The sequence below is a fragment of the Nothoprocta perdicaria genome, unplaced genomic scaffold (assembly GCF_003342845.1).
Source record: "Nothoprocta perdicaria isolate Ctin4 unplaced genomic scaffold, notPer1 scaffold_104, whole genome shotgun sequence".
Classification (NCBI taxonomy): Eukaryota; Metazoa; Chordata; class Aves; order Tinamiformes; family Tinamidae; genus Nothoprocta; species Nothoprocta perdicaria.
The window spans coordinates 2,371,008-2,384,184 of record NW_020454139.1 but is presented as its reverse complement, the minus strand read 5'-3'; the positions used below and the strand labels follow the sequence as shown (position 1 = coordinate 2,384,184).

At 35.4% G+C, this 13,177-nt stretch overlaps 1 protein-coding gene across 1 annotated transcript in view; it reads left to right on the top strand.

Moving 5' to 3' along the window:
* MLLT3 (MLLT3, super elongation complex subunit) overlaps positions 1-13,177 on the top strand; it is a 123,579-nt gene that overhangs the window by 91,365 nt on the left and 19,037 nt on the right. Inside the window, exon 5 of the mRNA XM_026044072.1 lies at positions 3,095-3,703. Coding sequence (XP_025899857.1) covers positions 3,095-3,703 — 609 coding nt within the window. The remainder of the gene's footprint in view (positions 1-3,094; positions 3,704-13,177) is intronic.

Sequence of the window (13,177 nt, the reverse complement as noted above, 5' to 3'; positions counted from 1 at the left end):
TTTTTTTCTTCCCAACATCTACAGTTCTATGTCTGTTAAAAAAAAAAAAAAAAAAGCTTTGATGTTTCTGCCATGTTACCTTCCAAATTGATGTTTCCACAGAATATTTCACGCTTGAAGACTGAAGATTTTCTTGTAGGTTATTGATAGAACATTTTTGCTTTCTACCAGCTCCAGATGGTCTCCTCAGAAATTTGGCATGTATTAGGATTGCTTTTTAAGAATAAATCCATAGTGCATATATTTGACTTGGGACCAGTCATTTTTAATCCTCCCCTGTCATCCAAGATTTTAACTTGAATGTTTTCTAGTGGTTTGGGTGCTGGATTTCTTCTTTTGCCMGTTGTTAATATTGGTATATATTTAGATTTCCAAATCTGACATGAGAATTTGTTTGCAACAGTGATATAATAAATACTTTTTTCTCTGTGTTGGTAGGGAGAAGAATGGAGTTCACTCTCTCTGTACGTACGATTGTTTAAAATACCCAGGTTTTACAGCATTCAACATTCATATTATGGAAATCTTAAATAGACATGATCTGCTAATTTGGTTAATAGGCAGCACATAATGGGTATATTATTGAGTATATTCTTTGTCTTAATTTCTTATCTTGTTGAGAGGTTGATCATGTTCTGTTTATTTGCAGGAAGAGGAGGGCAAGACAGGGAGAGTGGATTTCAGAGCAGTGATACAGATTGTACTTAGAAAATCAGTCATTCCATGTAGAAGTTGAAGTTTTTGTGCCCTCTTTTTCTCTTTTGACTTTGAGTGCACTGCTGCACTTACATTTATATTGGGATTAAAACAGTAAAGTGTGAGGGAAGATAAGTTTAATATATTTTAACCTTCTGCTGTTGTGTAAATATGTTTCAGTGTCAGATAGCCAGAGAAGTCACATCTGCATATGTGCTAAAGCGCTGAAACAGAAAAGCGCTGAAAAAGAACCTTTTTGCTGTAGTATGGTGGGTAAAMATTGGTGCGGATTTCTGTAAAAATAAATAGAGCAAAGTATTTGTTCATGAATTTTGTATAGATGAGAGAGTATCGTATCTTAAGCAGACTAAAGGATCATGGGTATTACTTTGTTCTGCATCTTGAAGAGTTGGATTATTAACCAGTAGTATTGAAAGTCAAAATAGAAGTGCCTTTTCAATATTTATATGGACAAACATTCTTTTAAGTAGTTATCCATTTTCAGTAATGCTTTTTTGTGTAAAGATTGTAATGGAAAGCGTGTTTAATTGTTAGTATGTGTTCATCAAGCGCTCTTTCAGAATTTCAGTGAAATTGCAATTGTAAAACACTGTGTGTTGTGACAAAGTTAACTTGATTCATTCCAGTGTCTGATAAATAATACTAACCCTGTTTTGTCCTCAGGAAGAGTAATTAAAAACWATTCTGCTGTAGTATGTAAAATCACCAGCAAGACAGACTTGGAAGTTCTTGCAATGTCAGAATGGCTGTCATCCATATAACTTCATTGAAGCTATTAGTGTTCTTCCTGTTAATCATGAGTCTGATCATTTGCAAGTTGGAGGTTTCTGTGCTGTCATGGAGTATAGCCCTTGATCAGAGCATATCTTCTCAGAGCAGTGATTTCCTGAGCTTACGGTCTGACAGATTTTCAACAGGATCCATTAGATCCTGTTGATCTTCAGATCTTCAATCTTATGGATTTTCAACGGGAATAAAAAATCTTTTTAGTGTATGTTCTTTCAGTGTTTATTTTAGCATGACATTGTTAATGAAATAACGTTCTGTTTAAATCTGTACTTATAGTTAGGATTTTTTCAGATTTTTCATAATATAAAAATAAGAAAAGAATTGTGCTTCCAAGGTCTTAGATTTTATAGCCAGTCTAGAAGCTTAAAGGTACAGGTGAAGGAAACCAATGGTATAAGCAATATCTTTCTTTAAGTATTTTTCCCTAAAAGAATCTCTGAAGAGGACCAATATATAGGTAGTTATTTTTATATGTGTCTTTAAGGAACAAAATACCTGAATTTGTTGAGGATGTATTCATGTTAATAGAACTGTTGTTTTGAAGATTTCAAGTAGTGTAAAATAACTTTGTTTCTGGAGAATTATTACATGTATTTAGTCAGGCTGTTAGGTATTTTTGAGCTGCCACTGCAAGCAATTCCAATGAAGCTGGATGATAATTCAGGGTAGTTTTATCCTTTGAAAATTCAGTGAAGGCACACAGGAAATCAGAGGACATGAGAGTTAAATCGTAGAAGGAAGGATCTCCTGAAATCTGTTCCAAATATTTCAGTTCCCTTATTGCCAAGTCTAGTTAAAGATCACTATTTTCCTTATCTCTTCAACCTTTCAGTTTTACCAGAAAAATACCTCTGGTAAACATTTACCAGAAAAAAATCTCTTCAACTTTTCTGTTTTACCAGTTACCACATTCTCAGGAAGCCCTTTTCACTTGCAGCAATTGAATTAAAATATGTAATGACATATCTGGCATAAACAGCAGCAAAGAAAATAGTGTAGGGAGGCAAAAGTTTTTTYTTAGCAGCAATTTTCACTAGAGAGATGTTAGTTGTTGAGATGTATTGACCAGTCCCTCCACAGCTAGGCTTGGCCAAAAGTTGTCACTGTGAATGAGGAAAGAGGTCTGACAAAAGATGGAAAGAGAGTAGTGGTTGAAAAGTTCAGCTTTGCCTGAAATGACATATTTTGTCCTAATTCTCTCTGGCAGTATCCAGGTTCTTGTGCTGATCTTTTCTCATTTTTTTTTTTTTTTCTCTTTGGCAATTAGTCATCATTAACATTTCCTAAACAACCTTTATATTAATTTTAAAAATCATATTTCTTTCAAGCTGTGTTTGATTTTTAAGATATGAATCAATTCTCTTCTTAGAAATACTGACCAACAATGGTAACTGCTCATGGTCCACCACATTGTAGTACATAAGTTGACCAGAATGATGGCTTTTATGATTTGGTTATTACAGAATTATTTGCAGTTCCCAGTCCTTTTTATTATTATTTTAGTCATATATATTGTGTCTTGGAAATTTTTGTGGTTTTTTGTTTGTTTGATTGTTTCTAAATAAAGCTTTATTTCTCCTTTTTGCAGGACCCAACTAAGATAATGAACACTAGTAGCAGTAGCAGCAGTACTAACAGTTTTTCAAAGCCCCATAAGTTAATAAAGGAGCACAGAGAAAAAACTTCTAAAGACTCAAAAGAACATAAAAGTGCCTTCAAAGAACCTTCCAGGGAACACAGTAAATCTTCCAAAGAATGCTCTAAGAAACCCAAAGAAAACAAACCACTAAAAGATGAAAAAATAGTTCCTAAGATGGCCTTCAAGGAACCCAAACCCATGACCAAGGAGCCAAAATCTGAAAACACTCCCATCCTTACCATAACTGGTGGACAGCAGCTGGAAAAAAAGGTCCCTACAAAAAGGCCCTCTGTTGTGGATTCTGATGAACTTTCTACCAAAAAAAGAAAAAAAGGTAGTTCAGAGTCTTTATTTAAAAGTTTTTCTAGTGCTCCGCCACTGATTCTTACTTGTTCAGCTGACAAAAAACAAACCAAGGATAGATCTCAATTCAAGATGGGGAAAGTCAAAATTGAAAATGATACACTGGAAAAGAAGATGTCTGCTCTTCCACCTTTTGATGATATTGTGGATCCCAATGATTCTGATATGGAGGAAAACATATCCTCTAAATCTGAAGTAAGTGGTGTTGTTTATTTCTTTTCATATGCACTGAGTATTTGCAGTCCTATGGATTGTGTATTGTATTTGTTTTTTCCACTTGTCTTTTCCTGTCTACTGGCAAGTTGTTTATGCTCAGGGATATTACCTGTTGAATGTTTAAACTTGTGCATATTYTGTTTAAATAGTATTGACTGCTCAAGTGTACTCTATTTATACATCTGTCAAAATTTTGACTGGAGAGTGGAATATGGCTATAAGGAATACTGACCTCCTGATTTTTTTCTTTTTGAAATGCCACTGCTTTGTGTGAGAGAAGAAAATTAATTGAAATGGTTATTTTTCAGACCTTGGGATTTGTGTTCAGGAATTAAGGAATTCAGTAATGTCAGGAAAGGAAAKATGGAAATAATTCAGCATGTTTTGTAAATGTAGACATGCAAAAAGTCCATACCAAAATCAACTGATCTTAATCATCTGCTAAGGACAGTTCTGTAACTGTCCTTAGCAGATGATTGGGGAGAAAAGGAGAGCCCCAGAATCTCCACTCTGGTGAGGAAAATATATGTAAAATGATAATATTTCTGAAGAAGCAAACAAATGTTTTTTATAAAAGTTTGCTTTCATGAAAATATTTTTCTGCTATGCCTGCTCATTTGTTTCAGGTATAATTTTCGATGATTAGGATTGTAATTACACCCTGAGCTGATATTAGTTTCTGTAGACATCTATATATGCATATAGATTTCTACATATAAGGGAATATAGAAGGAAAGGGTTGGGAAGAGGAGGTTTTTGAATAGAAGTGGTATTTTGTTTGTTTCTTTCTTTCTTTATTTCTTTCCGGTGCCTTCTTTCATGTTTACATGTATGGCGGTACGCGGGATAGAAAGAAGGGAATTGTATTCCCTTGAGAAGTCTTCTCAACCATCCTTGTTCAATTTTCTCATTTTTCCATTGTACTTTTTTATATGCTGAAATGTTGCTGCATGGTATATAGAGAAAGTCTGGAAAAAAAAATCATTCTATACATGAAGCATTATTTCAAGTCTATTCATGCTTCATGATATTAACCAACTTATTTGCCTCAAGCTAGGAAGATATTTCTTCAGTAAGCACATTCTGGCATAATTGCATACTATAAAATCTAGTCAAATGTTTTCCCTTACTGTGGTAAGGTTCAAGTGGTGGATGTACTAGGACTGTTAAACAGAGAATGGGTCATTATTTAATGAATATACTCAGTAGAAAAGTATCTGTGATTTCTTCTTTAATGGCTTTAAAAAGAAAAATAATAAAGCCATTAAGTAAACTTGGAATAGATTTTAGGGATCAAATTGCAAATCTAAAGCTAATAGTCATAATATAATAACAAAATCAGTTTTGAGCCAAAATACCTTAGATCTTTTTTTCCCTAAAGTGCACAGTGTAAGTTGCAATTGCAAGCTTTTAGTGCAGAATGCATTGTTATGAACAGCAAAATTATTAATAATTTGACTCATTACTCCATGGAGTAAGAAATGTTCCCTTCCAGACATGGAAATTCTTACATGGTGTCTTTTTTCCTTCTTGGTGTTGGTTATGTACATATATGTGTGTATAGCATATATGATAATTTCATGATATAGATGTCATCAGAGAATCAATAACTGTTGTATAACTAAGGTTATGTTATTCCATCTAGAATTATTTTAGTCATACTAATGTGTTTTACAGAAAGCTCATTTAGTCAATGGTTATACCATGAACAATGACATGGTTATGCATGTCTTCTTTAAAACAGTCCATGGGGATGGAAGAGAGACAAGATAGAGTATTTCYTAAGAGCTTCCGCTTAGCAAGTACTCATTGCTTCTATTTTTTTTTCATTAACTTTTTCCTTTTTATTTTCTAAATGTATCAGAAGCAAACTAAGAAGTAGGAAAACAGTATTCATGTTTGCATTATTTCTGAAAATTTGTCCAATAAGCAGCATAGCAGGAGAAGTTCAGAATAACCTGCACAGTTTTTACTGCATATGTTCACCAGATACTCAGACTCTAGTAAAATGTCTAGCTATCAGTGACCGCACTGGAGAGCTTCTTTTGGAGCTAGAGCTAGTTAGTTATTGCACTGGTCCCAGTGATGAAGTCTGGATACAGATCTTAAATGGAGTGATGTTCTGAAATATCTTCACAGAGACAATAGTGTCCAGCATCATTGAACACCACCATTAGGTAATTCTGACAGGACCTGATTCAGGACCTGTGTGCAGCTGTGTTTGGCCCTGCTCTCTGGACTGTAAGCACTTTTTAAACCATGAGCTACTATTACTACTAAATCTTGACTGAACGGAGTCTTCTGAGATGGCTGTCAAGGCTACTGATGGTCTCAAGAACTGTTTTATTGGGCTGGCGTCACTGGAAAGCAGATTGGGCTGCTTTCCGCAGATWCGGCCGCTATTCAGTGATGAGAGGTGGAATGTACCTTTTCAACTACTTTTAAACAGGAAAGCAGTGTGTGTCTTACCCTTCAGAATAACAGCACTGTGTAAATCTGCAKTTTGCCAGTTCAGTGAGTAAGTTTTTGCCTGTACTAGTGCTGTTGCTATTACTAGAGATGTGGCTTCCTTTTTTATGTGGTAAAACGTTGTTTGCCAGTCACTAATGCAGCCTCTGAGTTGTCCAGCACAGCTTAGGCAGGAGCATATATCCAGATTATTTACCAATGACATATATCCAAAGTCCATTACAGAACAGTGAATATATGATAATGATCGCAATAGAATGTGGATTTATTTTGAATTAGCTGCTTGGATATCTTTATGTAGTCTTAAAGTTTCACTGTTAGTAGCTTTTTAAAGTAATCTATAAAATGCCACTTTGCATCTGGCATAAGATCTGTTAATTTGCCTGCTCTGAGTATGCAAGGGTATTTTGAAAACCCCTGTGGTCTTGTAAAACCTCCAGGTCCTTATTAGCTGAAAAACTCAGCCTTCTGCCAGGGCTGGACGCCAAAGAAAGATCTCTTGCAGATAGTATTTAGAGTTTGAAATAACAGTAGTGAAATAGAGATCTGTATGAATTTTTCCAGCACTTACAGGTTTTTTACTTCTATTTTTTTTTAGGGGGAGGGCAACTAGCTTTGACATTTTTTTCCTCTCTCTCCTGCAAAAGGGTGGTGTTAATTTCTTTAATGATACTGAGAGTATAGAATAGAAAAAGATTGATACTATTTATGTCTGTCATTGCATTGGCTGAACAGACAGAACATTCTGAATTTGTGACTTGTTGTAGGCTTGGAACCTTCACTTCTTGTTTGGTATTTTTATGTGCAGTTTCTGTGTTTTGAATTACATTTGAGCATGAGGGCTGCTTGGAAAACTGCTTAGTCATTGCTGAGGGATTGTGTGTCCCCAGTGCCCTTCTGTTGACCAGGTATCTCAGCAATYGCCAACAGGAGGATGGAGCAGATCACGTAAATACATTGTGGCCCAAGAGGCTTTCTGCCAAGTCTGTGCTCAGAGCGAAAAAAAGGCTGAGGGGAATCAGAAACAGCAGAGGCAGGCAGGAGGCATCCACAAGCGTATTGATGGACCCTGGGATATGCTATAGTGTTAGGCTAATCAGCTGTTATCCTGCGCCTATGTTTCATTAACCGTTACTGTGAAGGAAAAAAATGTTTCGCTTCATTTGCAAAAGCCTGGGTGAATATTAAACTGCCACCTATATGGTGAGATGGATTGTTGCTGGATAAGGAACTTGCCGAGTCAACAGATAGTGATTGCGCTGTGGCAGCCAGTTCTGTGTTAAACTGGTATGTGTTTTTTACCTCAGGGARTTTGGAAGTCACGGGAAGTCACCACAACCTTACATATTTAGAAAGCACTGTGGAGAGAAACTGGTGAGGATAGTTAGAACTCAAGATTACACTTGTAATCTTGTGAGTGTCAGGAAATCTCATGTTCTTGAGGCCAAATCATGAATATCACTTCAATTTTTGGTTTGGGGACTTGTCATATTTTTGCAAATAAAACATAGAAATAAAATCAATATATTACTAGGCACAGGTCTAAGTTTCACTGTGTGGCTCTGTTTGTAAGAATGACTATGTTCCTTCCAGTGGATCTACTGCTGTGGATTATCTCTACCTGTGCATTTTTGGATTAGGGCTTTTATTTTCTGTATTTCAATCCTGGAAAATTCTGCTCATCCATTAGTCTGCAGCACGTAAGGTTTTCAGCTGGTCATATTGAATGCTGATGTTTTCATTATCTTCATTCTTTCACGGCAAAACACAAACATTGCTTTGTGGCTGAACCAGTCAAGTTACAATAGTCCTGTGAGGCTGGTAAGGTTGCAGGCAGAGATGCTAAAGGCGGATGTCTCATATTAATAATGATCAAGTGAGATCTCCCCAATACAAATTTAATTGCTTTTAAACTGTTGTATTTATATACGTTGTTGTGATCCAGAGAAATGTCTCTGTKTGATTAACATAAAATCCAACAACTTACAGTATTCAGTTGAAATAGTTTAATCATGTACTTAATAGTCTAACCATCAGTTTAACCATACAATAACTAGACATATTCCAGGCTTTCATGTTCATTTATTTTTTATGTGGAACTAACAAATTTACAACTTTGGCAAAGAGGCTTGTTTACTTAATTACCTTTGAAGGTTTGCTGCTAGGCCTCCTGTAAATTCTTTAGATTAATTTTTGTAGTACTTCCCATTCAGAAGTTTGTAATCCAGAGCGATAACGAATCTGAATTTTCCAGAACACACAGGAAATGCATAATTTAATATTTAGATATTCACGACTGAAGTTTAATTTTACCAAGGCAGACAAAGGGCTGCCTGAACATAGTACTGCTTAGCTAGAGCCTGTCTCATGGGCGTGCTGAATGCATTTCAGTTCGTTCCACCTTGTGGAAATCCTCCAGTTGTGCTGAGTGTTGGCCCTTGATGCAGCACTTTGGAAGTTGTGGACATCCTTCCCTGAGATGCTGCAGGGGAAATGTGGAGAAATGTTGCATTCTGTTCTCGAACTAAAGGAGAGTTTTACCTGTGTGTCATCATTCTTCCAGCATATTTACACACTCAGGGTTCATGAAATAAAGAACAGGATATTTAATGGAGTTGTGTCTGTTGTGAGCTCTTTGTGATCCTCCATTTCCTCACCACAAGGGTGCCCATTCTTTCATTGGAAAAGCAGGCAGTGCATGTAAAGCAGCATTTACTGTTCAGAGAAGGTTTCAGCTCTTTAACTCATTCCTAAAATAATTTGTGTGTTAGCTGATGGTAGTCTTTCCTCATTCTACAGCAAATAGAAAAAAATGATATTTGCTTTAAAAATGATTGATGTGAAGTTTGATTTAAATTGTTGCATTGTCATTCAGTAGTGCTGGCTACTGATCTGCAGACAGATCAGTGCAGCTGATGCTTTTGTTACAAAATCTTGCTGCAGAATGAGTTCATTTTTTTCCCTACAAACAAGCAAACAATTGTCTCTGAGTAGAGCATTCAGATGTTTTTAGATTTCATTGGATTATTTTTCCATTTTTATTTTCAGTTGAAAGCTGTGTTTTGTCTTGCRCTAAAGAAACAAAATCTGGTCTGACCATCTGAAGTGTGTAGTCAATGATGCTTTTGATGCTGAGGTCTCAAGTGGGGTTTTTTAATACTTTTATATACATAGCAATGTGTCATGCCATTGGAACCCCTTTGAGGATGAAAACGATAAGGTACATATTGCTTTGGTGATTGAACTTATTTGTCATAAGACAGTGTAATAATGAAGGGTGAAGAAATTTGCTAATTAAGACTGATTCATCTCTTTGCAAACAGTATAGTTAACACAGCAGGGCGGGATGCCTGATTCTACACATGCATGTTATTTTTATTTCTCTTAGTTGTCTTGAGAAGTGTGACTGATTTTTCATGTATGTATGGATCTCTGAAGGAATTGCTTGCTGTAAACCATCTGGCAAAATTGAAGGAAATTATGCTCCACCTTGTGGAGCAGGAATTTGTGTTTCAAGGCAGCAGAATTAGACAATACAGAGAAATGGAACAATTTGTATGTATATAAATCTGTATATTCACAAATATTGAGTCATGTTCTCTGAACAATGTAAGAAGATGATGTTCAAAAGACACTGATAATTAATCTGTCACCAGGAAAGCAAAAGTTTTTAGCTGAACCTGACAGAAGCTTTTCTTCTGCCTTTACACTGTAAAGAAAGATTCGCCACATTTTTGGTGATAATGGATACCAGAGATAGTGGTAACTGAATCAGTGGCCCCGATATTCATTACTTAGATCAGAAAACCATTCCATGCTTTTCCTTCTTTGTTGTTGATGAGCTCAGGACAGAGGTAAATTATATAACTTGGCTGTTTTGTGTGATCTTATTTTTGGTATTGCTATGAGCAATGAGAAGAAATTACATACCAGTTCAACCAGAATATTTTTAAGGATTTGAATTGGCAACTGAAGAACGGTTATGGTTCAAACGATGTTAAGAAAAGGTCCAAGTGTAGATTGTAGTTAGCTAGTTTCTTTCATTGTATATTTTTTTCTCTCGATCAGACTGATTTAATGCAGCTTAGTTAGTGGTAGTTTCTTTATTCCATGAAATAAAAGGATGTGGTTTCAAGACATTGCCAACTGAAGTCCATCTTCTCTAAGAGTAAAAGTTCACGAATAGATCAGAATATCAAGAATATCAATTTTTTTCTTCAAGATTTTGTAGATGTGTAGATAGTGTACCAAAGGTGTATGCTGGTGTATGATGGCGCTCCAGTATTGCCCTCTAGCTATGATTCCAGAAGCTGGAGCAATTATGATTGCTTTTAACCCTTTTAACTGAATGTGTCACACTTTACCATATTAATAATACAACTTTTTAGTGAGTTTTTTCACAGGTTGCATGCAGATATGGGACTATTTATTTATTAAAGTAATTGCATATTAAATTTCATAGAGAGAATATACCTTACARATAATATAAAACATCAGAATTCAAATTCAAATGCCACTAAGAAGCTCTCAGAAGCATTCTTCACAGAATGTTACAAGTGAATGCATGTTTTTGTTTGTTAATGCGTTTGTTTGTTTGTTTGTTTGTCTTTTTTTAAATGCTTGGATTGATGCCTCTRACTCCTGGAGTGTGCAGTCCAACATAGTTGTTCCTTGTTAGTATATCTTTCTTCTTATAACTGTTCATGATAACTGAGCTTCTAACAAGGTGGTAGACTGGGTCCGTACCTGTTAAAGTTGCACAACTCAGCAAAGCGGGAATGTTAATGTGATGCTTTGGTGGTAAAATGTAACGTTGATTAAAGACATAACGTTTCTAAAATTATATAGTCAGGACTGTATTTATTCTGAGCTCCTTTTATTCTGATTAGCAGGGTTACTTGGAGCAGCAGTGACTTGCAGTAGCGGGTACAGAGTCAACTTAATTCTAAAATACGTATTTCTAAATTCAAATTCATAGAGATGTATAAATTTTAGAGGACTTGATATCTATTAAGCTGTTCTTTAGCAGAGAGTGTTAACTTAGCTACTGATATAATTAGCTGCCTTAATCATTTGTAGTTATCTTTTGTATAGAATTCAGTATCATTGATGAGAAAGAGATTATTAAAGTAAGGCAGCCATATGCAGTAGAAGTTCAGTTGCTAAATGAGTCATACAATAGTTTCTTCCTCTTTAATTTTACACCTGCTACTCCAAAAAAAAAAAAAAAAAATCAATTGTTTGACATTTTCTGCTTAAATTTTACAACTCCTTAATTTTAAATTACTCTTTTAAAAAACTCTTTAGTTCCTTATTCCTTTAAGGGTCATAATTGTGAATAGCTTCACTTCTGTAGAAAAAAGAATTAATTCCAATTCATATTTGGTGCTTCTGTTCTGTCTCACCTGTGAGTTTGCAATCCGAAAGCTAACTTTTGCGGAAAAGGAATTGTTCTATCGTGTGTTGAAGGTTAATTTCTAATGTAGCTGCTTGACAGGAGATGTGATGGTGTAGAAATGGCAGGGCACAGTCAGCTTAATTCGGGTGTATGGTATCATGGAGATACAAGCAATGTCTTCCCTTAGCAGTGGCAGATGTGGACCTGTGACAGAGAAGATGGGGTTTTCCTGTCACTTGAGCTTATAGCTAAATTGGGTAGTCCAATGTAACCTGAGGTGGTGACAGGTGACGGGATGCATAAGGAGACAGTAGAAGTTTCAAGTACTGGACAGGAGAAGATGACTTGTCTGAGGACAACTTCTAAGGGTTTTAAGTGGATGGATTTTTAAGCCGTTATAGCACAGGAAAAATAGAAATTTGTAGACTATTGAGCATAAAAATAGGAAATATGTAGGCTAGCTGGTATGAGATGGGGCATTACTGCAGGATTTTATTTGAGGAAACTATATAAACTYCTTAAAGTTCGAAGGAAGACAAGAAAAGCCATTGTCACCTATATACAGATGTTTTCTCTTTTTTAAATATAAGCAATGGCCCTTAAATTATGCTTTTTACATTTTGGAAGTCGCTTTATGAATCCAAACAATTACAAAATAATATAGTAATACATCATGTTATGTAATAGTAATACATCATGTAGTAGTACATGTAGTAGTACATGTAGTAGTACATTACATCAGTAATACATCATATAGTAATACATCACGTTATGAGCAAGTTAGTTTGCTGGAAAATTGCTTGTACAAAAGTAGCACAAAAATAATTTCTTTTACTACTTGTAGAAACAGAAGAGTTGGAACTGATATTAGCAGAATGATTTAGAACTGGTCAAAATACATTTTTATAAAAAGACATGATTGAAATAAAAGTCTCTTTTCTTGCTGAGCAATTCCAAAACACAGAATCCTTTAACCAGCCCTAATAAAGAAGCCAGTGTCTCCTGTGCTTCAGTGTGAGGGCAGTAAAATTAAATACACTGTCTAAGAATGCAGTAAATCATATCGGGTCTTTCTTAGACCCAAACTAACAAACAGTTTGGGTCTAAACTCTCATTAGCTTATCCACAGTAAGAGAAAACTAGTAAAATGAGAAAAGGACATGAGAGGAGCTTTCTGCTAGTGTTCTCTTAAGCTTCCATTGTTGAATGACATCCCTATCTAATTTCAGACCCATAAAAAAACAAATCTATTTGGTGATTAGTAACCAGCGGGTAAGAGCAGAAAGCTTAAGTGAATAAAGCAATAAATACCAAAGTCCTTGGAATAACAGCCTGTAAAGCTGTCAAAACATGTTGCCTAAATAACAAAAGATAGCCTCTGGTAACAAGATGTGTCAACCGCATAGGCAATAATCTATATTCATATATATAAGACATATTTTTTAGTTCCTTATAGAAAACCATCCCTTTTTTCTTTTTTCTTTTTTTTTTTTAAATAATGTACATACTTATTTAAGAAGCAGCTCTTTCCCATTTCCCCCATTTCTGCTGTGAATGCTCTCACATCAGACTTCTCAGAACAGAAG